The sequence below is a fragment of the Zonotrichia leucophrys genome, chromosome 1 (genome assembly GCF_028769735.1).
Source record: "Zonotrichia leucophrys gambelii isolate GWCS_2022_RI chromosome 1, RI_Zleu_2.0, whole genome shotgun sequence".
NCBI lineage: Eukaryota > Metazoa > Chordata > Aves > Passeriformes > Passerellidae > Zonotrichia > Zonotrichia leucophrys.
In genome coordinates, this window is record NC_088169.1 from 39,874,942 (window position 1) to 39,901,113 (window position 26,172).

At 43.2% G+C, this 26,172-nt stretch overlaps 1 protein-coding gene across 2 annotated transcripts in view; it reads right to left on the minus strand.

Moving 5' to 3' along the window:
* PCCA (propionyl-CoA carboxylase subunit alpha) overlaps positions 1 to 26,172 on the minus strand; it is a 299,270-nt gene that overhangs the window by 261,810 nt on the left and 11,288 nt on the right. The window contains exons 1-2 of one of the 2 annotated variants that reach the window (XM_064712163.1): positions 11,107 to 11,205; positions 2,690 to 2,767 (exon numbers count right to left, since the gene is read on the minus strand). In XM_064712163.1, the coding sequence (XP_064568233.1) occupies positions 2,690 to 2,767; positions 11,107 to 11,160 (132 nt within the window). In that variant the 5' untranslated portion in view covers positions 11,161 to 11,205. Of the gene's footprint in view, positions 1 to 2,689; positions 2,768 to 11,106; positions 11,206 to 26,172 lie in introns of those variants that run through there. The other variant, XM_064712168.1, reaches the window with a different exon arrangement.

Below are 26,172 nucleotides of genomic sequence, written 5' to 3' on the forward strand. Positions count from 1 at the left end.
ATGACCTGGAACACAATACTCATCAATTATGGGAGCCCTTTAGAAGGCATTCCAATCATAAGGAAGAGAGGCTCCACAATGCCTAGGTTGTGGTGGATAAAAGACTGACAGTTTGACCCTGAACAGGCATACCTGCTGAGTTGTACCAGCCTTACCCCTTCTCCTATCTGAGCCTCACCTGAGGAACTCAGCAAAATTCTGCGTGGACATCAGGACATTGTTACACACTAACTAGCATCTGCAATGCAACAGAATAGCAAATCAAGCTAACTACTCCCCTGAAATTCACTGTCACCTTTCACATTGGAATGCACTAATGCTGCAAATGTACCTTCAATACTTCTACATCATGCCTGTAAGAGGGGATACCATTCTGCTGGAAGTCAACAAGCCTTACACCCTTTCCCATTGAGAAAAGAGTGGCAGAGCAGCACAGTTGCTCAGCATGAAAATGTCATTGCTGGGAGTGAGGGTTATTGCTGTCATGGGCCTTGCTACTACACACAGGGGCACTTTGGAACTGCACCTGCTCAGTTATAAATACAGACTGCCACTGAAAGGGACTGTCCTGGGTGACACACTTACCCCACTGCTTTCCACACCCCAGACCACAGGGGTGCAGCTCCAGGACACATCCCAAGTTTGTGAACAGTCCTACTGTGCCTCCCATGCTCCAAATGAAAAACATACAATAGGGAACCAGCAGGACTGTCCTTTAGGGGCAGTCTGCAGTTATACACATCAAGTTTATCAAATGATACCCAAAGACATTTGACAGCTATCCCTCCTCCACTACACCAAACAGCTTGCCTTCAGAAGGACCACGGGAAGAGGAGGTATTGCCACTACAACAACTAAAGGGTTTATTAGCCTTTAGGCATTAGCTAATTTAAAGAGAGGAAGATAGACGCCTGAGGAGAGGAAGGAACACTGCAAAGCCCCAATAGGAACTGCTATTGACAGACTAGAACACATTATTTGCTCTACACTCCAGAGAAACTCAAGGTGCCCTTAACCAAATTTACTTTCTCAAAGTCAGGGCTGAGCTGACATCACATGACCAGTTTAAAAATACTGCCATGTGATAACACCATATGGAAATTAAGTGATAAGAAACCCCTCCAGGTGAGAGCTGCAGCAAGCTTACACAGTAAATTCAGCCCGGTTTGCTGAATACCACTGCCCAGTGCACAGGCACACCTGACTCAGATGGATCTTAAACAAGCTCAATTATCAGAGGTACCAATACTTTAAGAACACCACAGGAGCTAGCAATTTTTTTAAAGAGTTCTTAACTGGTGATCTGGTCTAAAAAGGTTATCAACATCATAATACACAAACTGTTCCTGAGTCTAAATTTCAGCATTCTAGGTACCTAAAGATTTTCAGGCATATAGACTTGAGGGGGAATTAAAAAAATACTCCCAAATACCTGGTGCTGAAAAGTGTCATGATTCAAGTTTACCACCAGCCTAGTTCTTGGTACATAAATGCTGCTTTATTAATCAGCTGTGATCACAGTACAAGACAAGACTTTCAACATCAAGATAAAAATATTTAACATTTTAATTTTTCAATTCTAGTCTGTCTAAAGACACAGATTAGACTCCAGCCCAGCACAATAAAAAAAAATTAAAATCACATACTGCTTTGTGTAACATTTTTAGTATAATTTCCACTAATTAGGCTGAAAAGGTGTCACATTAAAGTCTTGTCACTGCAAAGACAGTTTAAGTGCTTTTCAGGTTTGTTTTGTTCACTGCCCCTTCCTTTGTCTGTGGTAGTCACTGCTTGACATTACATAGCTCCTAATTGAGAGAAACCAAATACCCAACTATGTGGCCTAAATATTATTATGCAGTTAGAAAAGCAAGGGGACCTTAACTATTCAAGAACCTTAAGAAAAATAAATCTTCTAAAAAAAACCTGTAAAGCTACAGTTCTAGGTACACGCTGGTTTTCCCCATTTCCTAATACTGTTTCAATTCTAGTTAATTGCTTCTACACTGGTGTATAAGGACAAGCCTATCAGTCCTGAATTGTTGGCATCCTTGTCATTGAATATTACTGTACCTTCAGTCACATTATTTCTCCAAATGTGTTCCTTCAGAGGCCATGCCAAGACAATCTTCCAGAAGGAAAGTTTTTCTTGGCTCATAACTCTAAATTGAGATTACTACTGCACAACTCCCAAGATGAGGATTTGCTATTCTCCACAGGCCTTAAAGGCCCATCTTTTTCCAAGGTCTGAAGTTCTCACCCCCATGCCAGGTCATCTACCAATCATGCTGCCACTGTTACAGAGTTTTGTTTCCACAAACAGCTTTTGGCTAGTCTAGCTCCTGAATGTTTTAACAGGTCCATTACCACCCACACTACAAAAAACATTAACAGTTGTTTCATAATTATAACACGTTCAGGCCAGTATGTGACTTTCCCAAGCTCACAATCACTTCAGCCTTTTGGGATGCACTCAAAGTAGCATTCCAATCTTGCTTGACATGTATCCTGGAAAAGCAACTTCTTTTTTGGTTTGGAAAGAAAAACATGCTATTAAACCAGTGATGGGTTATACCGAGAGAACTACCATTGTTAGTAGCAGCAGAAAGAAAAGGGCAGCTTAAAAAACCAAAGGTCAGTATTAGTATTAGTAAGATGTCAAAAGGAAAACATGCACCATACTACTTACCTTTTCATTTGGATCATACACAGATGAATAGAGTTTATGTGAAGTTATAAGGCACCATCTTGAACACAGTGTGTCCCACTATAGAAGAAACAGGGAGTTAGGCCTGTTGCAGTACGCCATTACATTAAAAACATCTCATACACTGACATCTTGAGGAAATGTCCATAGTCTTTCATTCCCTCACCAAGTGGATTAAAGCTCAGAGAACTGCCCTTCTTCAAGCAAACACCCACAAACAGTAACCAGAAAAAAGTCAGAAGCCCTACATAGGAGGTCATTAGCTTAAGTAAAATTTTTTTGTAATATATTCTTTACTATACCATCTTCTTTCCTTCTTGTTCCAAGAAATACCTAAAGAAATTCTCAAAAGAGCATGCATGCATATGCTTGTACACAGTGGTGATGGGGAGAGGCCCTCACTGCTGGGCATACAGCAGGGAGCAGACTGGCCCATACAGAGGGGAGAAGGAGCAGACTTTAGATGCTAGCTAAGCTCTCAGTCTTCCCTATCCCAGGCTCCTGACAGCAAGCTGAGGAAAGAGAGGTCTTTTTCCCTTAAACTTCTGCTCTCAACCAACTTCTACACAGACAGTTCCTACAGCTTGCCATTATTGCACATCACAGGAAAAAGCAGTATACACACGCTATTTCAGAGAAAACACAATAGATTATATCACAGATTTGTAAGTGAATCAAAAAGGAGATTCAGATGGGTATCACTTAAGCAAGTCAATTTACAACGTAATGGCAGTTAGCCATAAACAAAAATAATCATACAGACAAAATGATACCACACCAAAGATACATGAATACAGACAGCTCTGGCAAAGTCACACAATCACCCACGTGGAAACAAAAATAGTATAAAAAGCCTTAATAACAGATATTGTCTAGTAGGAAACACAAAACAGCAGTGACAGGAACTGCCAGAACTCAGAATCTGTCAATTCTGTCTTAAAGAACTGTTTTCAAAAGTTGCAAAAATCTTTTGATTTCTGCAACTTTTGAAGTAGTAGAAACTACAGGGTGTCCTGTGAAAAGACTGAGGAAAAAAGATACAAATATGGACTACATTAGAAAAAAGATAAAATAAGGAAGCATATGCTCACATAAAGAGCTTAATTGGAGAATTCAGTTGCATCTTCCACAAGGGTAGTGAACTTAGGACAGTTCAAAAATTGATCAAATTTAAAGTTTACTGTAAGCTCATATTGATTTTGAAGTAACAGTGGCTGTCAGTAACGGGAATGTGAGCACTCCCTATACAGCCCTTTAGCACGATTAAGCTTGAAAATACTTCTCACGTTGCATCACAGAAAGCAGAAACCAGCCAAGGCTTGAGAAGGCCATCACATTTGTAAGGCAGCTGATCTTTTAACGTTATAAAGGAGAAACAACATATTCCAACAGAAGTAAAGGAAGCCTTGGAGCTATACCATCTCTTGCCAGCTCCAACCAAGCTTTGTGAGCAGAAAGCTACTATAGTTACACAAGTTACTAAATTGCCAGTTACTAATGGCAGCCATAGCATACACTGTTCCCAGATAATCCACCTATGCTTAATTCTTCCGAACAATTCACGAGTGTTTAATTTTTCCTGAAACTAAAAAAGGTTAGTGGAAAGCAACCATTCCACCTTGTTCACTGAGTTGCTTTCCATTCAGTTTTGTTTTGGTGGGGGTTTTTGCTTCTTTTATTTCTTTCACTTCATTCCTCAACGATAAAATCCAAACCAACCTGAAACACAAATCATCTGATACGTTAGAATCAAATCCACTAGAAAGAAGTTTCTTTGGGTTTTTGGGGTTTTTTTGCAGGAGTATATTATTCTTCATCTGAGGGTGTGACAGTACAATCTGTTTCAGGCATTAAAGAGATGGACTAAAGGACAGAATTCTGCAAACTGCAATCACACCTGCCAGCAGGTCATTATCCCAAGTTTACAGCACAATTGTTACACCTTCAGTGACTGTACTGTGATCTAGATATAGTCAGAGAGCAGACGAAGGATTCCTAGAGAAGCAGCAGAGTACACTCTCCTGCTCCAGAACACACATGGTTAAGCAGACTGAGTCCCCCTCCTTGGAAACACTATTAACAGAAGTGCTTGAGAGACCACAAATAGTGTAAAGAAGGTCATACAGGACACACACAAAAACTCTCCACGAGTTAATATTATTCATTGGAGAAAGTGCTTGTTAAGGGTCAGTGGGGCTAATCTAAATACTTGCAGTTAGCGGGGAAAAGGCAACAACCAGGCAAGAAAGGAAAAGCTTCTGAACTTTCTTGTAAATACCTTTCATCTAAAACCAGTTTTGGACGCCTGTGAGAAGCCAGAAGAGCTATGCACAGGAGACTGGAAGGAAAAGCTATGATGGGAGAAATTAGCTAGCATTAAACTGTAGAATCTTAGTCATCTTGGGAGGAAAAAAAAAAAAAAAAAGCCCTGTTAAAACTTTATGCAGAAAGAATAAAATTACCAAGCAATTAAAAAAAAACTTGGAAAAACTTTAAAGCACACTCAGCTCTGGTTTTACACTACAGAATTGGACAGATTCCATATAAAAATCTTGTAATAGCCTAACCTAACTATGTACCTACATTTAAAAATTTAACTGCCTCCTCTCATACACACAAGCAAAGCACTGAGAAAGTCAAGTTCAGCCCTGAATCGAGTACTTGTGGGGCAATTTCCTAAAACAAATCAAGCATACTGCTCAACTCAGATGTGAAGTCTCAACTCTAGTTCACAGCTTTTAAAAGAAGGGTTTCTATATATACTAAGAGATTGCATCCACTTAAAGAAATATGTCTTTAGAGGTCTGCTCCTAGCCACTAAGAGCAATTGAATAATTACTTAAAAATAAACAAGCATTTTGAAAATAATGCCTATCTAAGGCCACAAAGGAATGCTACTAAATTGCCATCTCCAACCCTAGAGCTATGCAGGTATCATCATCAACGCCTAGGCTCCCCAGCTCCTGCCATAGGTAGGTTTTCTAAGAGCTACATCAAACCCCCAAAGACCTCTCAAACCAACAAGCCAGCAAAGCCAATCTAACACTCAAGCTACATCCTTAATTGGCTGCCTCCCCCAAAGCACACATGCCCCAGCTATTATACCTTACACAGACATTTCCTCAGAACACAGCCCAGAGAGCACAGCTTGACCTAAACACTTCCTTCTATCTTGTAAAACTAGGAGAGGGCAGTAGAGTCATCTGGTATAACCTATTTTTGTCATGATTTGTTACTTCCACTTGATAAAGTTTTTGACTCTTGAAAGCCCAAGAATGCAGGCTATTCATTTATGAGAACTCATTTCTGGACTTCTGTGTTTGGCTTAGAGTTTCCCATGTCTAGCAAATTTTTGGAAAACAGACAGTATCAGTAGTATTTTGGAAAAGCATCCTGCTTTGTCTATTATTAATTGCAAAATATCCAAACTACAACAGCTGTAACAGTTATTTTATAACTTCATATTAAAAAAAAATAAATCAAACTACAGAACACCTTGTAGAATAGTATGCCCACTGCACACAGTCACTTTGAGACCTCACAGACAAACTGCCCCTTGGGCACCCAACCCTAGGAAACCTCCTGAGGTGGTTTAAGGACACAGCATACAACAGCCAAACAGAAAATTTACTTGTTATTTAGATATGGCTTATATGTGCATTTTTAAAGGTTTACATGCCCTCATGGAGGAAGGAAATCTCCCTGCCATGCCGGTCAGCTTGTAAATAACTCATTGATACTGAGCTTTACAGGCAGAAAAAGGTCTCAGTGTTAAATGGAGACAGAGAGCTCCAGATTTCAGGCAGGAAAAGCATAATATACCAATATTTGCTGTAAGAAGTCTAGTATGGGAAGGAATGTATATTTTAGCATTACTAGAAAATACAGTAAGCAATACCCAACAGTAACAGCCAGACTAGCACATTTCTTTTCACTATACAAAGTCTACATCTTTTAAGATTTTTGCCCCTACACTTTCAGAGACTTGGATGTAAGATACCATAAGAATAACCCCTTTATCTTTGTGGTGTATCTAGTATTAGCCATCAGTATTCCTGAGTAGTTCTAAAACTAACTAAAATTATTATTTCTTTTTGCATGTTTTGATTACACAACTACTGTTCCCAAATCTTTGTTTCAACTCATTTGACAACAATTTCCTGTGTGTGGAACTCTACTGATGGGATAGGTATAAAGCACATAGGAAGCAGACACCCTCACATGACTGCAAGACTTTTAATCTATAAGGCTGGAAACAGAGCTTTGTAATAGAATATTGTACAAATCTCATAAACAGAAAGGGAAACCTAACACTTGTGTATTTCTTTTCTCTAAGGAAGCACTTTCCCTTCCTTTGTATGCCCAGAGCGCTGAACAGCCAAGCCCTTGTAACCATAAGCAGATTCTCCTGAAGCCATCTGCAAACACAGCTGTGGTACAAGGCTCTGTAATGCACACTGCACTTCAGTGTCCCTTCTCTCCGACCAGACTGACAAACACCCACGATTCTAAGAACAGGAAATCTTTCATATCTGCCAACACAGCATGCAAACTACAAACAAGGAAACACTCATCCACCTAAGGCTATTTTTTTAAGCTCAATCATTTCTACATCCAGGTAGCTCCTCCTCTGTGCCAGTCTCTAAAGCTTGTACAGTGAGCCAGGCATGGGAATACAACCAGCTGAGAAACTACTCACAAGGAGTGGGGAAAAACATATTCTCAGCCAGATTTCAGTCTAGCTTATCCAAGATATCCATGCAGTAGTGCTGGCACAAGTTGGAGGGAGGCAGGAGCAGCCTGTGGTCAAGACCTAGCAGCTGCAGAAAGTTGGAACAGTTTCTAATGGCAGCAGCCTTAAGATGTACAGTAAGGCTGGCACCTGTGAAATAGATCACAGTACTGTAACCATCTATGCAAGCTGGGGACAGACAAAATGAGTTATAACACAGTGTTTCAAAACAAAAGTGACATTTTTTTACCCAATATAGCCTTTAATGAACTATCAATTTTTTTTTTCCTTTCAAAACCTTTTGTTGTACATTTTGCCTAGAGTACATAGCACAGCATGCCTTCCCTACAAATTCCAAAAGGCTACTCCTGGAACCAGAAATCTCTGCCTGAATTACACTTTCAGAGTGCTTGCCAGTACTAAAATCTGTAGCTTACATACCAGAAACAATCACTAAACTCCAGAAGTTTGTGGCTACATTCATCTCCACAAATTGGCAATCATCTGAACTCCCTTCCCCAGTGGCAAATGATATCCAACCTTGCTATCCCATCAGGATCCCTGCACTTAGGAACAAGGGTGAAAATATTTCCCTGGAATAACAGCATGCTAAAAATAACATCACAGGAGCGAGCAACAGGCTCCCACCATACAGATAACTTCCATGACTTAATGTTGGGTGCACAGATGGCAGAGAAACTTTCCATACATTGAATTCAATTATTAGAAAACTTACCTACACTGATAAAATCTATATCAGCAGTTTAGTTTTGAAATTTGATGTATAGTATTTACCACTTCCTTTCACATTATTTTAAACAGTCCAGCAGCTCTCTTTCAAGAGTTTCATGACTGAAATATAAAAGCCATGTCCCACCCACATTTTCTGATGACAGCCTTCTTTCATCATCAGGTTTTCTCACAGCTCCATAAGTGCAAAGCACTCAAAATGAAATTTTGGTTATATTCTAAGCAGAACCTGCTGTGGTGTGTTCTTAAGTTCGTTAGTTTGCTCCCCCCATTTTCTGTATTACTTCCTGCTGCTACCCTGCCAGTTATGTTGCTATGGAAATGAAACTGCTCCTCCCTTGGTTTCTCTTATAAAGTGAAAGTTGTTTCCTCCTTGGGGTCAGTCAATCACTCTTTTTCTCCTCCCAGGTTTTGAGAATTTTCCTTTCTCTGGGAGGTATGGTTGGCTGTAGCCCCGGAGCCCCTCCTATGATTTATAACAGTTGGTTACTTTAGTGTATCAGTTATGTTTCGTACCTCCAAATATGTATTTCTATTGGATAGCCGGGTTTCCCTGCCTTCTTCCCCCCTTTTCCCTTAAAACCCTCTCCTGCCCCTTGTTCGGGGCCATTTGCTGGGTGTTTTCCCCTCTTTGTTGGTTCTTCTGTAATAAACCGACAGTTTTACCCCCAGCAAGTGGTCGCCTCCTGATTCGTCTCTCACCGCGCTGCTCCGAGCTATCCCCCCAGCTCAGCCCGAGGCCAAAGCCGCCGAGGGGGGCTGTTTTCTGATGCGCAGGGGCCCTGGCCTTCGCCCCTCACCAGATAGCCGGATTCCAGGGCCGTTCACGCCCCCGAGCAAGAACCCATTCTGCACAAAACCTAAACAGAGGTGACAGGCACTACATTAGAAACAGGGTGGAGAGTCAAATCCCAACTCAGTGTTTCTGCACCTTTCTCGGGTCCTTTATTAATTCCTACATGAAAGCAGCACACGAAGTTAAGGGTATCTCAGTAGCTACTAGCCCATGCAAAATTGTTGGAGTTCCAAGCACAGTCAAGTTTGAAGATGTCAATTTCTTATTTGTCTAGGCCAGCAAAACATAAAAGAATGTATGAAAGCAATTTCCATGCAAATTCGTTTTATAAGAGGTTTCCCAACATATTGTTGTCTTGATGGTGACCTTCAGGCTATAAATCACTTCAGTGACATAACTCATGAGTGCTATTAAGTAGCTATAAAAACATTTTGTTTTACTGAGGTGCCACTAATGCAACATTTTCAATATTGCATGCACTGGTGCTGTCAGACAAGACCCTTGAGATGTCAGAGAGAAGGAAACAAAGTCGGCCTTTTACAGGCTCCAAAGGACTGACATCAGTCTTAGAACTACTTAGGAGGAAGAGCAGAAGCCTTCCACATCTCTATACACATCCTCATGGCTACCAAAAACAAAGATGTCAAACAGGATGAGCCCTCTGTTAAAGTGAAGTCATCTCCAGTTAAACAACTCTGGTTTTCAAAGAGCTTCTCTTGGGTACACCTTCACAGGTTTACGAGATATATTTCCTAAGGAAAAATACTTGGGCAAAATACATGCCCTTTTCCTCTTTAATCTCTTTACAAAATTCCCTGCCCACAGAAACCACCTCTTTTACATGATTCCTCCTAGGTGAGTTCCTTACAGTATTGCCATGAGGCAACATGTCTAGAGAGAGGCCCATCCCAAAGCCTCAGGGGTGCACTGAGTAAAACAATTCTGTAACTCATTGCACAGTCTTCTCCACTGGAACGCTACACAAATTTTCCTTTTCAGGAAAAAAAAACAAACACTGCAAATTCTTTCTACAGCAAACAATTAGAAGTACACTGCACTACTTTTTCCACAAAGAAACTAACTGCAGTGTCATTCAACTGTTACACAACACAATGTGCAAATGCTGTTTGTTCTTCTATAAAACAGTATCTTTCTGTTAATACCATCTGTAGAAGTAACAGAGGTAAAACCACAGCAGGTGCCTCAGTGAAGTTACTCCACAGGCTACAGAATAAGGTTTTCTAGATAATTTCAGGTCTTCATCAAAAATATTGGTATGGCTCCGCAAGAAGAGATTATTGCATGAAAAGCAAGAAAAAGAGAAATCCACACTAAAGCTTTACGTAACAGCTGAAAGCACCATAAGTATCTGGAGTAAAGGGGGAGGTGGGGGCAATGGGGGGGAAGATAGCTCCTTTCTCTGTCAGCTAACATTTTACAACTAAAAGTAGCACAAAACGACCCTCTACTCCAGAGTTTTCATAAGCTTATGTTTAACAGAGGGAAAGGGCAGAAGGAAATTGAAATCACAGAATCAATCTGTGAATTGAATCAATCAGGTCAAAAAAGACCTCTGAAATCATCGAGCCAAACCTATGGCCAAACACCATCACGACACCCAGACCACGGCACCGAGTGACACGTCCAGTCTTTCCATGAACACCGCCGAAAACGCTGACTCCACCATCCTGAAGTACCACATAACCCGCCTCACCAGCAGAAAATTAACTTTAAAAAAAAAACAAAACAAACAAAAAAATCACGGTCTCCTGGCAACACGCCGACGGGACACAGCACGGAAGGGCCTCTCGTGTGCCGGGAGCCCGCAGGCACAGGAGCCGGGCTCCACAGCCCCCGGCAGCCGCCTGCTCCCGGCCGCCCCCGGCCCACCCGGGGCCGCGGCCCAGCACACGCAGCGTTCCCCGGAGTCTCTCACTCAGCCGGGGATCCCCGCCGGTCACACGCGGAAACTCCTCAGGGGAGACACCACCCACCCCCCGCCCTCCCGCACACAGAACAGCCCCCGCCCAGCGACCCCATCCATGGGCAACCTCCACCACCCGCAGCCCGGCGCCCCCAGGCCGCCGCCACTCTCGTGCCGGCCGCGAAGGCGCCGCTCACCCCCGGCAGCCGCGCCCGCCGGCCGCCGCAGCGCAGGAGCGGAGCCAGCGCCATGTCCGCGGCCGCCGCTGCCCGGCCGCCCTTTCACCCGCGCCGCCGGGGCCGGGCCGCGCGCAGCCAATCCCGGCGCGCGCCCGCCCGCCGGGGGCGGGGAGGAGGGGCGCGAGGGGCCCGCCGCGCGCCGCACGTGCCCCTCGGGGTCGCGCTTGCGCGTGCCGCTCCGGGCGCGGCTGTGGCGGCTGCGCGCGCGCGCCCGGCGCGTGGGGCCGACCGCGGCGGGAGCGCGCCCCGTGCGCGCGCACGGAGCCGCAGGACATCCCCGGCTGGAAGGGACCGGCAAGGGCCAGCCCAGGCCGACTGCCGGCCCTGCGCAGCGCAGCCCCCGAGGCGCTCCATGGGCCTGAGAGCATTGTCCAGTGCTTGAGCTCTGCCCGCCTGGCGCTGTGACCCCTGCCCGGGGAGCCTGCTCCAGGGCCCAGCCACCCTCTGGGGGAAGAACCTTTTCCCAATACCCGGCCTCAACCTCCCCTGACACAGCCTCGTGCCCTTACCCTGAACCCATAGGGCCGCCTGCTCCTGTGCTCCGGCCAGGAGCCACAGCAGCCCCGGGAGCGGATCCACCCCTCCCCGGGCTTCCAAGCGGAGAAGGTGCAGAGCGCAGCTGTGACAGCGTGCCCGATCCAAGCTCCTGCCCAACGAAGCACAAGCACGGTCAGTCGGCATGAGAGAGATGCTGATCATCCAGTGCTTCACATCATCCGCAGGATGTACTTGCTGCACGGCTTCTAGCACGCCAGAAACTCTGAGACAGCTCCTTCTGAAATGACCTGTGCTGCTGGATCTGGGCTCTTTGCTGCGGGCTTGCTGGATCTCAGCTGATGGACATGACAGAGCAGTGCCGAGCCCCAAGTAAACTGTCATCCCAGGAAATGCTGTAAAGGTTTCACCACGATGATGGTGCATAACAAGTGTCACTGTTATTGTCTCAGACCTCTGTTAAAATGCAACGGAGGAATAAACTGCTCTTAGCACTGAAGCATACAAAAGACACAGTCCAAGATGTCCAAACAAGTGTTCACAAAGCATAGGAATAAGAGTTTACTTTAAATAGCATTATTTCTACCATTTTTCCCTACAGTGGTGATTTGAGATGAGGGTAGACCCAAGCCTTCATCCTTACTACAGTAGCAGATCAAGACTACATTTCCTGAGGCTGAAAAACAATTATTCCCAGTTAAGAAGAGAGAGTGGGTCATAGTTTGCAGTTCACCCAAGATATGCTTTATAACAACCTCCTGATAGGGTTGGAAGAAAAAAAAAAATTTACATCCATAAGGAAAATGTATATGAGCAATGCACACATTCAGGTTAGGAATAACCCCCTCAGAATTTAGAACAGTGTAGGTCCTTGGGCAGGTAAGAAGGTGCTTCCTATACAGCCAGGTGATTGTGTAAGTGTGGGTTTTACCAGATTACATCACTCCCTCAATTCACACATCATTACATAGCAACCCTTACACTTTATACCTTTATAACCCTCAGTAAACTGTCTCAGGCTATATATGTTATATGGACAATCACATTCTGCACATTCCCATGCTGCAGGGAGACACCAGAGAAAGGCAGAAGCTCCAGGCAACTGGGTTCACACAAACATAGATATTTTCATAGGATACTAGCTGCACAGTTCCCTCAGCAAAGCACAAGTCCCTACTTGTATTTATGCATAAGACTGAAAATTTTGGCCTAGTTTTATTGTTTGGCATCACTTTTAAACCTCTTATGTCAGTATTTACATTCAAATGGAACGACATAAAAGCTGTGACAAAAAAAAAAAAAAAAAAAAAAAAAACTTGAGAACACTAGTATCGGAAGGGAGACTGTGGGGAGGATGAAGCTAGGATCTACTCAGTGGTGCTGGTCAATAAGATGAGAAGCAAAAGGAGAAGCTGAAACACAAAATTCCACCTGAACATGAGGAAGGTCTTCTTTACTGTGATGGTGACTGAACTTTGGAAGAGAATCCCTAGAGAGGTTGCAGAGTCTCCTTCCCAGGAATTACTCAAAAGCCATCTGGAATCAATCCTGAGGAACACCCTGTAGGGGTCCCTGCCTCAGCAAGGAGTTTGGACTAGAAGACATCCAGTGGTCCCTTCTAACCTCAACCATTCTGTGAGCTCTGCTGCATACCAAAGATTTGTGAAATGACTTCTCTCCCTTTCCTCCCAAGCAAGTAGCAAAAATGAAATCAGCATTGGTTCCCCTCTGTTGCACACTTACACATTTGCTCTGCTGCATTAACAACAGCCACAAAGGTGGGATCAATGCAATAAAACTCTTCTGAACATGTCTAGAGCAGGTCACCTTATTTTCAGTTGATAGTCACAAGCAGACCCTGCAGATTTTTTTTTTTTTCAGTAGATGTGGAGAGCTCTGAAAGCAGAAGAGACCAAGAGCAGAAGGGAGGTGGACTGACCACATCCACCAGAGGCAGTGCCTCGGGTGTATCAGATGCAGGGAGATACACACCACAACACGGTGTTCCTGCACTAGAACAATATCCCGAGGCACCTGACGTCAGTTCCTCCTGCCCTCATAAAGCAAACAGTCCCGTGGCATCCCCGGCGTGTTTTCTTTCCCTCTGCAGAGGAGATTCTGTTTGCCAGCCCGGCTGAGGGCTGGCAGCCACCTACAGAGGCGCATCAAAGGAGGCCCCCCACAGCTGCAAAGGGAAACTGTCTGGGATTACACACAGACACCGCCAGCTGGGTGCATAAAGAACTTGATGAGAAATGGCCTAATGCAAGCCTGTTTCCAAGTGAAGCTAAGGCTCCTCGCAAGTCGAAGGGACTGGGGCAAAAAAGAAAAAAAAATGCTAATCTCCCTGCACATGAAGTTTTCTGCTTTCAGTATGATTTGATTCTGACTGACATGTTTCTACTAGCAGTCTTTTTGCTTATTCTGTTCTGTAGTGGGCAGCGCACACAAAATATAAGATTTTGTTTCTGTAAGAAAAGGAAGATATGTAATGGATCAAGATCATATACAATTACTATTGAACATACAAAAAAAAAGAGAACTTACACAGCATCACTGCCAAAAAAATGTAGATATTCAAAAATTAAATTGTGAAACTAAAATATCTAGAATAATTAAAGGAGTTTGGATAAACACAAAGACCTTAATTCTGCATGCCTGTAAGCACATTTGTAATGTCATAACTCAATATAAACTCCTGTCTCAGTGAAGCTGTTAACATGCAGAAAGTTAAGCAGGTTTATAAGACACTAGAACACTGTGCAATTTATTCTCTCATTATTTTGAGGGGGTCCTAGAGAACTGCAGCTTTGAGTACTGAGAATTTCTTTGATCCTTTCATTAGAGCAGAGAGTTACCTTCATCTTCTAACATAACCCCAAATTCAGACAGAAATCATAAGTTGTTGTATCATCACCTAAATTTTAAGCTGCAACCCAGGGAGAAAACTGGAGCAATTGCAATCCTTCATCTAATAGGGAATATATTGTATCAGGTTTACTGAACATGAAATGCCTTATGCACAAAAGCCTGTGCCTGAAGAACTCAAAGCTAGAAAAACTCTTTGAAGTATCTGTTATATATTCTGTAAACAGCCTTTTCTTCTATCAGCATTCTGCTCAACACTCTGCAAGAGACAGAAATTCAGCCTTAGAATCAGACTAGTCAATATCTCCCTACACCTCTCTGCTATGTACCTACAGAAAAACCTTGACTGGGAGGAAAGATCCCTCGTGCCAGCTTCACCTGAGAGAGTCAAGAGCTGGAGGTGTTTTCAGGCAACCCAGAGAAACCCCAAATCCCAGCCGCAGACAGGGGAGGTGAGGAGAGGGTGCGAGCTAAGAGGTCCCTAATTTCAACCCCACGCCCAGCTCTCAGGCTTTGGAGTACAGTGGGGCTCTTCAGAGGCGGCAGAAACAACCTTCCCCCTCTAAGGCTCCTCAGGGTTGACCGTACCACATAAACACACGCTTCAGAGCTGACTTGATCCTTAAATTAGCCTCCTGGCCTCAGGGGTAGCTTGAAGCTTTGCACGTCTATGGTCTCTTTCTCCAGGAATATGAACCACCTAAGCATCATCATTCAACTTCCCCAGCCTTCAGGTCTCCTCAGGAAAGTCCTGAGCCTCCCCGGCCTCAGAAGCAACCAAGGCACCACTATTTCATTCTTAGGGGGGCTTGGCCTCATCCTCTACCTGGCTTCAGGGGTGGCATGTTGCCATTATATCACAAAAGTTCTAGTATCATTACATTGCAAGGGCTTCATATTGCTAGAGCTTCGTATATCCTTGGTGTTTCTTGTAGGCAGCTCCTCCAGGCACTGACTCTTCCTTGTCCTCACAGCAGCCAACTCACTCCAGTTCCCTCAACCAATCCCCTCTCCTACAACACTCTTCTGATTGGCTACAGCTCTGGCCTGTTAACATCAGGCCTGCTCCTAATCCTCGATAATTGGCTCAGCTGCAACTCTTTAGGGGGTAAGATTACTTTCTGTACTACCTTTATTTATTTATGTCCTATCCCCCTACAGTGGCCTCCCCAAGCCAGGTAGAGGATGGTGAAAACCCAAGCCAGGCTGCCTTGTTCTGTGATCCGCTTGGCCCCCCAGGGACAACCTTACCCTCTGCAAACACATAATTTAAGAGGAGAGTTCAGGGAAATTTGGATTGTCCAACACTTGCTCAACCCCAGTGACTGCTTCACCATGCTAGTTTCCAGCTGCTGGTCACACACCCCCCCACCAGCCATTCAGTCCCTACACCTCTTTGGGGGCAGCATGAACTGGCCCCAGGCACCCCAGAGGAGCCTCAAAGCCCAGGCAGGGGTGACTCAGGGAGCCCTCACCTACAGGGCACAGTCCTGTGGGGTCTGAACAGGGTGGGCTGACCCAGAAGCTGGTATCAAGCTCCATGAACAGTCCCAGACTGCTGAAGGCACAGAGATGAATTGGGTGGTCTATCCTGGCACTCCTGTCAGGTGGAGCAGCAAGACGCAGGGCTGAGCACAAAGCACTGACAGTAGAGCAAAGTCCAGCCAGGATGCAGGAACAGAGACTGGATGTTGTCATTATAGTGCAAGAGTTCTATTATTATTATACTGCAAAAGTTCCACATTGCTAGAGCTTCATACCTCCTTGATGCTTCTTGTAGGCAGCTCTTCTAGGCACTGCCTCTTCCTTGTCCTCACAGCAACCTACTAACTCCAGCTCCCCTCAGCTAACCAATCCCCTCTTTTATAACACTCTTCTGATTGATTTGCTACAGCTCTGGCCTGTTAACATCAGTCCTGCTCCTAACCCTTAGTAATTGGCTCAGCTATTTAGGGGGTAAGATTACTTTCTGTACTACCTTTATTTTCTTTTACTGTCCCCCTACAAGTGGGGGCAAATACACCTCCAACAACAGAGCTTGAAGCAAGGCTGAAGGCTCAGGCCTGAGCTGAAATGGATGTCCCAGGATGTGGGCCGAGGATTTGGGTGAGGGTCACAGGTGAGGCTGCTCAGGGACATTAAAGGTTGTTGATGCATTCAGTGCCCCAAGACCCTGTTAAAGCTTCCCACTGCAACACAGGGCTGGTTGGGAGAGATACAGAAAGAAGCTCACACGTTAGCAGAATGAGAGTCCTTTTGTCTTGGGGACCACGTCTGGCTTCCTCCACTCTGATGATTTGGATCAAACACAACTTTTAACTTTCTCACATCCTCAGGATTTTAGAAGCCCATTGACAGAAGCATGATATGAAAACCGGGAGTTAAGCTCTGCCTGCTTCAGGCCTAGCTAGAGTCTGCACAGAGCCTGCAGCAGAGAGGGCAGCAAAGGCTGGGAAGCAGAGCACCTATCAGAAAATTCTGAGTAGCTCTTGAGGTACAGCCCTAAATGGCACATTTTGGGAAGACATGGCACTTGGATGTGATGAAGTGATACTGCTTAATGAAATTTCTTACGAGATTAGCACAGGAATCTCAACTGCTTTGACACAGAGAAGTGATGTCTCTGTGGGAATTGTGGTTTTCCTTTGATTTAGTGGACTGAAGGGCTCTGCAAGACTGCATCAAAGTAGCAGAGACCCAGACAGTTCTTTAAGGAGGAAAAGGATGAAAATCTGAAATTCACAGAGAGAAGGCAAAAAGAACCAAAAAAATGTATTGCAGTGTAGCCTGGAAGTAAATGCCATCTTAATGAAATACTGAAAGAGGCTCGTAGTCTGGGGAGAGCTCAGACTGTGCCATTGTAAAGGTCTTATTTCCTCCTCAGGAGCCTTGGCACAAGGGTGTTACAGAACCAGGATAACCATGATGGCTCTACAAGTCTGAGCAAATATGAGCTTATTCACCCCATTGTATAGAAATTATCTTTTGCTTGGAACCTTGCTGAGCAACTGCTGGGGCTGTCACACTTGTAGGACCAAGGAAAAGTTAACACAAAACGAGCAATGTTGGGATTGCTGTTTAGCACCTTCATGATGCTTCCAGAGGTTCTGTATGATCGGCAGGTCATCTGTCTGAGAACCAGGGAAGTGACTTTTAAAACCAGAGAGGTCCAGAGCACTTGTTGTGTGTGAAATGCATTAAAGAACTCTAGTTCATGTACAAAAGTTTTGCTGAGTTGCTTGTCTGTGGTTCTCTGTGCTTCTCTGTTCACGGTGAGTGACAATGGGCTTGCCTAGTAGTCTGACATTTACTGCCTGCTTGTAATGTGAATACAGTTTTAAACAGCTTTGGATCCTTTCTAAGGCATTAGGAGTAACCCCAAAGATTAAAAACAAATTTGTAATTCATTTGCTTGAAAAAGACCCGCATGTTGTCAGTACTAACAAAGATTTGCGCAATGGCTGTCGGGGCTGTCAAGCCCTAACAGAGTCCTGGTGAATTCCTGCTGTAGCATTTATTGCCTGAAGGTTCACTGCTCAGTAAACAGAATGGTACATTTAAATTTAAGATTGCTTTTAGAATTTGCTACTCCTGGGCACAGACAGGCTAAAGGAGATGATGGAATTTCTTAAAAGAGGCAATAAATTCAACAGGGCTACATCATTTATTTGGATTCCAGCCATGGCATGAAAGCTTGGAGCAAGAGAGGCAGGTTGGTTTGATCAAAAGGAAAAGAAGCTTTCTTCTTGGGCACATAGTGCAACCATACCCCTGACTACAGAGATGGAAATGAAACACCGAGGGAGGAAAGGGGAACAGGCATGAGGGAAAGTATTTGCTCGGCTCTGTTCCTGATAGTGGCAGCCAGAACTGGCAATTGAAACCATCTCCAGTGTGTTACAACTTGTCGTGCTATGGCAGCAATATTACCCATCTCCTCTGATTTCTGATGGGACACACTGGAAATTTCAAACTTGTAAAAAGGAGTTCGAGAAGGTTAAATCTCAAGATCAAACAGCATATTCATTTAGTCACAGCTCTCTGACACAAAGGGTTCTCTATTGTGTGGGATTTTCCCATGATTTCATTTTCTTTGGAATGAGTAGTATCTTCTGTATATAGCACAACACATGACACATGGGTGATAATCCTAATATCAAGCATGAGGATACTCCTGGCAGGTTCTTACTTTGCCTGTGAAATCTATTTAAGCCCCCTAAGTCTTTACAACTTTTCTCTAGTATGAATTTCCCAATGCCCATGGTTTCGTATTCCTCCTTGGATCCAGTGATGACAAGGGAGGGCAATGCATTCACCATAAGGTGCTAGGAAGTGCTGGCTTTTGGTAGTCCAAAGGGTGGTGGAGTTAACAAAAACCAGATTTTGAGGTATTAATTTCAGGAACCCCTGAGCACAAATAAGATGTTAACCACTGAGGGAGGAGCACTACAACCACTACTTGCTCGCGCTCTCTCTCTCTCTGCCTTTTCTAAGAAAAAGAGGGTTCTGCTCCATTCAATCCATGATCCAGATTTGTGACTGGGCAGGGCTGCGATGGGGCCCTAATTGTCCTGGTCAGCCTCACTGCACCCATGTCATCAACTCAATCATTTCAGCTCAGGTTTGGGTCATTAGGCCTGCTCTGAGCTGCCTGTTCCTGAATTATTGTTCAGATTTTTTCCGTTGACAGAAAATCTGGTTCTTGGACCTTGTCTCTGCCTGATAATGGTTGGACTGTCAGTGGGACCTATTGCTGTCACCACCCCACTGTGCTGCTGTGGGACTGCCTCACTTGGTCTGTGTCCACCCTCAGCTCCTGGCTGACATGATGCCTGAAAACTCACCCCATTTTCCATGCCTCCTCCCCTGAAGCCTCATGAATTCACACCCTCTGCCCATGTTCAGGAGCCCCATTTCAGCTTGCTGGATTGTTGATGAGACCTGTTGCCTTCAAAACTGTTGCTCTGCTCACCCAACAGTGGGGGCATTGCCATGCCTATGCTCTGATCATCCTCTGCTCACCTTCCCTCCTTGAGGGAAGCAGCCTTGAGATTGCTCCTCTCTGGCAGTCTGTAGGGATTGTAGGAGAAAGGGAAGTCTGCAAGGGATGGCTGGGAAAGAGAGAGAGATGGAAAACTCTGGGGAAGGTAGCATTCCCCAGCTGCCACCACTAATTCTCATGTTTCTGACAGCTGATCTCAGCTGTGTCAGAGAAGATCACAATGAATGTGCTGTTTCTCCAGCACTTCAGGAGAAGCAACGATAGTTCCCACTCTTTGGATCTAGGTACATTCTCTTCCCATTCATCTCATTCCTGCTGAGAGCTACCTGCTTTGAAAGGTCTCTGTGTGGTGGATCAGCCTCCTTTACGTCTGAAGGAAGATCATTTTATTCCCTGGGGAAATTTCCAAACTCTGGTAACTACTGCCTCACAAGCAGAGAGGTACCTCTATCCTCCTACCACGCCTCTGGAATGGCCTTATTTCTCCTCTTTTTGGGTGTTGTTTTTTGTTTTTGTTTTTGTTTTTTATAAAAGTATCTTAACAAGCCTACATGAAGCCAGAAGCCATTTCCACAGCTGTACCTTGTAAAGAGAGCACCAGTGAGACTCTATCTCATCCAAATCCAGCAGTGGGGAAGATACCCTGGTCATCCCTGGAGAAACTGAGGAGAAGAAGGTGATGAAGGCAGAGCTTTACTGACGTGATCCACTGGGTCAGAGTGACATTAATATTTAGAAGAATGTGTACAAACAGCAGGGGTATCCATAGTTACACAGCTAAGGGACAAGCAATATAAATACAGATGGAGCTTGTCCTGTCATCCTTCAGGACACATAATATCAACCAAAGCCAGAGGAAAAGAGCAGCAGAGCAGCCTCTATTCAGCAGGGAGCACATGCAGCTGTTTAAAGGACCTCCTGAGTGTGGCTGGATTATTCACATGTGCAGAGTTAAGGGTGTACTTAGGCTCTCTCCTAAATAGGGGCCCAAAGGCAGCCAGGATTTGACCCAGATCACATAATGATTTAGTGAGGCTGTAGGGAATAATCTCTGGATGCACCATCCCTTTCTCCAGCCAGTGAATCATGGTGCCTCTCTAGGCAATCTGGCTGGCATAATCCTGGGGTGGGGAGGCTGTGAAAGTAGGAAAATCAAAAAGGATTTCCATTTTATCAAGATAAAGCTGTAGCCAGAGCTGATAACAGGTTACTTGAAAGAATGCCGGTCATGTACACTTAGTGATTGTTGCTTAATTTGTTTAAGCTGAAAAAGCCTATTTCTACAGTGGAATACAAATTAGGGTAATTATGTTGTGATGGAGTACTGCATATGTAAGATGAAAGCCTTTCTTTACAAAAGCCTCTTCATCACTTGAGTAGAAGAAAATAAAATCCTGCTTAAACAACATGTTGTTTTCTGTATTTCCATTTGAACAAAAGACTTTTGAATCTTTTTTTTCCCTCCTGTAATATGGCATGGTTTGGTTTTCTCAAAGTGCTTTTACTTTTGACAGCCTCACAATTAAACCCTCCAATATACATTCCAATATGTAAATATAAAAAGCTGAGGTAAACATAGTAATGTAAAATTGTTTCACAGTCTCTGTAGGCTATTAGTAGTTGGGCATTCAAATTACATTTTTTTCATATTCTCCTGACTGTCACAGTTGTTCTTAAGCTCTTGTCTAAGTATTCTGTAAGTGTCATAATAGCACAGTACACAATGATGTCTGTAGTTAGTTAAAGTATTGCAGATTTTTATCTATGTTTTACAGTCAGATCATCTGATCATAAATTACTCAAATACAGATTGAAAACAATTCACTGCATATATCTATGTGTCCATGATAATTTTTTTTATTTCAACCTATAAAAATCTTTATTTCCACTTCCTATGTGAACTGCAGTTACTGTTTCACAAGGGAAAGCTTCTTAAGCATCAGCATGGATGAAATGGTCATTGCACAGTCTTAGGCAGTGCACTTGCACATTTGCACATTTATCCAAATGATCTTATCCAGGCCATCCTTATTCACGTGAGCAAATCCTTTCATTAGTTCCAGTGAATTGCTCTCTGACTAAGACCCACTTGCAGAAGGAAGAATTTGCAGGATTGTGCCCTTAGTTAACATGACAGGTGAGAAAATCAATTTCCTTGTGTGGGAGAAGTAGACAGTGTTAGAGAATCATTATTCATTCTCTTCACACTAGAATTCAAAACCAGTATTTGAAGTTTGGGGAAGTTGTCTTAATTAGGATTATTTTAAATTGTCAGTTTAAAGACTGGCAATTTAATTACCAGGAAAACAGATCAAAGTAAATGCCTGAAATGTACATTTTAGAATGACTTATCAAGGAAGATGGAATCCAATAAAATAAGGGGGGAAAGAAAGTAAATATGCAGATTGCCCAAGTACTCCCCTCCCAGGGAATTAAGAAGACTCCCTCCCTGGCTTCATGTGCTTGACTGAAAAACCAGTCATCTTTTTATGAAGTAGATATGTCAGAGGACTGAGTCTGTCTCTAAAAGAAAATGTTATTTTCCACGTTACTTTTGCAAAAGTCAGGCTGCTGTTATGCATTACATTGCTGTATTTGCAGCTAAGGTAAGATGTCTGAATCTCAGCATTTCCAGCCAGGATTGACTGTGATCCAAGAAGACACCTAGAAATGGCAGATGTAATTGGACTTCAGCAGCACAGAGCCTCTCACTCAGAGCAGCCTTGGCAGGGAGACAGAGGGAGCCTGGTCCTGCCTACCTTAGGAAGATGCAAACATGAGGAGGGGAATAGCTCTCATACCTCTGTGTATGGGTGCAGGGGAGCTGAATTCACTCAGTACTTTCTGTGGGGACCCACCTCTTACTGTGTTTGCTCTCATTGGTTCATGATGTCCAGTAACCTGAGTTAAAATATGTTCCTAGAGTCACTAAAGTTATGCAATGCAGGAAGTATGAGAAGCAAAAGTTACTTACTAGATATCTTTAATTTTTGTAAAATTTCTTTAGTCTATTACAACTCTGATTGCTTTTGACATATTCAGTAAACAGGAGGCCAAATCAGAAGGCATAAAATGATTAAAAGGCAATCAAAACAAATCAAATCAAACAGTGACTCTTAAATGCTTAGGGAAAGTCCACTGGATTTTTATGACTCTATGCAAAAGTGACTCCTCAGGCATAGCAATTTTATTCCTTTTTTTCCCCTTTCCTAAATGAAGAGGTCAGTATATGCTATGCAAGAAAATATTTTTATTATTTTATGTGGTGAATATTTGCATTGAGCTTGTCTCCTTCCGACATCACTTGCAGTATTTTTTTTAGTAGTCGGAGATAAAGAGCAGTTTTTTTCCATTTCAGTTCTCCAAAGTGATGCTTTCAGTCACAGTTCATCAGGATGCACCAATACCTACTTAGTATACAGGTACCACACCTAGAGCATATTTTAACAAACAGTGTTCAAATATTTTATAGTGACAACTCCCTTATATTCAGCTCTGGCAAAAGAGAGAGCACAGGGATTTATCTCAGTGATCCAAAGCAGGTCAGCTCACAGTATTGACCTAGCAGAGTTTGGGGTGATTATTATCATAACACAATATTATATTTTTTTAAGGTTGTTCTGCCATCTGAGCCTTCCACTGATGTCCCGTGGGAGTTGCCCCTGTGTATCTGACAGCTGAATTGGTCCTTGGTGAATTTTTAGCACATGGAGCTGTGCACACAACTTTGGTTAACAATAACATGTTGCTATGGGAGCTCTGTGCATGCAACTCCCTGCTTACTGTGTCGAAAATTGCTCTGGAAGGCAAATGTAAGTATGTCTGGTATTAGTCTAATTATTAAGTAGAATTAGAATCTTGTGCTCTGTGAATATCAACCAGAGAAGGAGCTTAGCATGAATAAAGATGCTTGCCAGCAGTGGCTGAGGTGCTTCTGCTTTCCTTTAAACGGAAATCACATCCATAGCCGGGAGACTAATTATTTTGGAACCTAAGGGAAATGCAGCCTATATAAGAGAGAAACTGATCTGCAGTTAAGGATCAGTGAGCCAGCTAATGGCTGGTTAGTCAGGAGGGTACAACTCCAGAATGTTAATAAAATGTGTCTGAAGTCCAACACCTCAGGGAAGAGGCTGAATGCTGCAGAAGATATATGTAGACAGAGGCTCTGTTGTTTTCTACCACTGAACTACTCCTTTAAATCAGGTTTTAAAACTGTTTTGAGACTTGTTTATGAATATCAAAATACCAGTAGGATAATAAAGCAAAAATCACTGTGGCCAAAGCAAAAAATGTTGCTAAAAGAAAAATATTATCCTTTTGTGAAGTACATAAAACATGTTTGGTGCTTGCTGAGCAGGTGTGCAGTGGGGTACTCTTGTTCAGCAGAGGCTTGGCTAGTTTTTATCATGCCCTCACTAACAGAGATCATGACTTATTAACCAAAACAGCATGCAGCATTTAAAAATATAATATAAATGCTAGCTGTTTTATCCTTACAAGAAGCAGCTCAGGCCAACACCGTGGCTTTATTTTGCGAACAGATAATATAAAGTACAAATCAGCTAGAGGTTTTGACAAGAAAGCCTGTAGGAAATACCAAATTGTTACTTGTTTTGTGTTACTTAAAGTAGTTATTATATGATTTTGCTTGATATAGTGCATGCAGCTGTGTAATAAATGCTGCAGAGTAGTATTTCAATAAACACAAGAGAACACCTCCCTCCTTCAAATGTCCCCTCTTGAAGGACCAAGTGCTGTGATCCTGTGAGCCCTGCACCCAGACTTGCCTGGGGCTGCAGGATGGATCCCACACACCTTGAAGACCTGAGCTGCAGGGAAACTGCAGGAATAACTCAGAGGCAGGTGACAGCACAGCTTCTTGGAATGCACCTGGAAGTGGACACAGCTCTGTGTCATGATAGCCCAGCCACCACAGCCTCTGACACTCCATCCCTTCATGCTGCAGCATCAAATTCATCTGCCCATTACCCTCTGAGAGACTTCTGTCCAGCACTGAGCCCTTTTACAGTTGTAGGAAGAGGTAGGTATGTGTTTTACAACTCTTCTACGTCTCAAACCACAGCACCAGTTACTTTATTTAAATGAATTTACAGTTTGGTGATTTACTGATTACTCGTATCAGTTTTCTGAACAACAGGGGCAGGCATTTTTTATCTGAGAAAGGTGCTAGTGAGACTGATACCATGATGGTGATATTGTCCCCAAGGCATCCTGCAGTGTCACCCTTATAGAAGCAGATCTCAAGGGAAATGAAAGTTTTTGCATTAGACTTGGAAGATTACTTCAGCCGTGCTTAATGTTATAGTGTCAACAGCAGCCTTCTGCAAATAATGTCATCACACAAGAAATCTCTGGTAGTCTAACCTCTCCTTCCACAGGAGTTTATAATGTATAGTCTGAACTGTCTGATTACTCCAACTGCTCCTCTACTTCTGCTGGTAGTTTTTGTAGTCATGGTAGTAGTTCCACTTTCAAAAAAATTATTTGGAAGGCAGAAAAACGTTTTTATACCAATTACACTTAAACAAGAACTCAACTGTTATCAGTAGAGTCATTCCAATTTACAACACTCTAATTAAATTTCCTCTTGAGTTGCTTAAAGCATCCCCAGGAAAATGTGTCAGCATGTATTTTTGTAGTTTTCAGCTTCTGAAAACAGATATTTTTAGTATATTAGTCCTTTTACTGGCAACATACAATATTTAGGTGAAATATTCTTAAGGAGTTAGGGGCATTTTGAATAAATGACTGTATATATGTATTACAAGGAGTTAGAACTCACAAATAGTCTGGAGCCAATGAAGGACTTCTGCTCCATGAGAAACATTAAGTGTCCAGTTTGGAAGATGGAACAGCAGAAACTTTTAGTCAAGGAAGGAAGGGAAGTAGTCAGGCCATGGTCTTCACAGTCATATGACACAAGACTGAATCATATGGTGAATGTGTGCCTACAAGGAGCAGGACATTACCAACCTCTAATGAGGGCTCCTTGCTAAAGACTGTGCCATTAAAGGATGTCTTTCTTACCTGTTGGATGTGTGCTACTTGGATTGTTGTCATTTTATAATACCAGCCATTTTATCACACTCCGTAGGGATTTGAATTTAAAATGTCCAGAGTATCCCATACAACCAGTAATAGATGCAGATACAAAATATTGTATAGCAGACTTTGGTTAAAGTTTATCCTTATTTCCGCATTCTTCTGCCTACAATAAATTCTGGCATCTTTTTCATATTTGTAATCCCATGTTGGTAGAGATAGACATAAATTCAAAACAATGCTTTGGCATACTTCCCAAAAAAATGAGTTCATACACTGAGAAATGGATTGTTAACAGAAAATGCATGTTTGTAATTTGGTTTGACCTGTTTTCATTTCCATGTCATTTGTAATTTTGTAACAATGAAGTTTGCAGGAAAAGCTCATTGAGTGTTTACAGTGAGACCTTCCAAAATGCAGTCAGTGTGTTTGGTATTTGAAAACACATCCTCAGCTCATGAAGCCCCAGAGTGAAAGGAAATCTGGACTGAGTTTTCAAAAGCGGAAAGTGGGAATCTGCACACAGAATTGGGTGTTGGGTTGCACAGCTGCAGTGGACTGTTCTCTGACAGGGAACCAGAGAAACCAGGCAA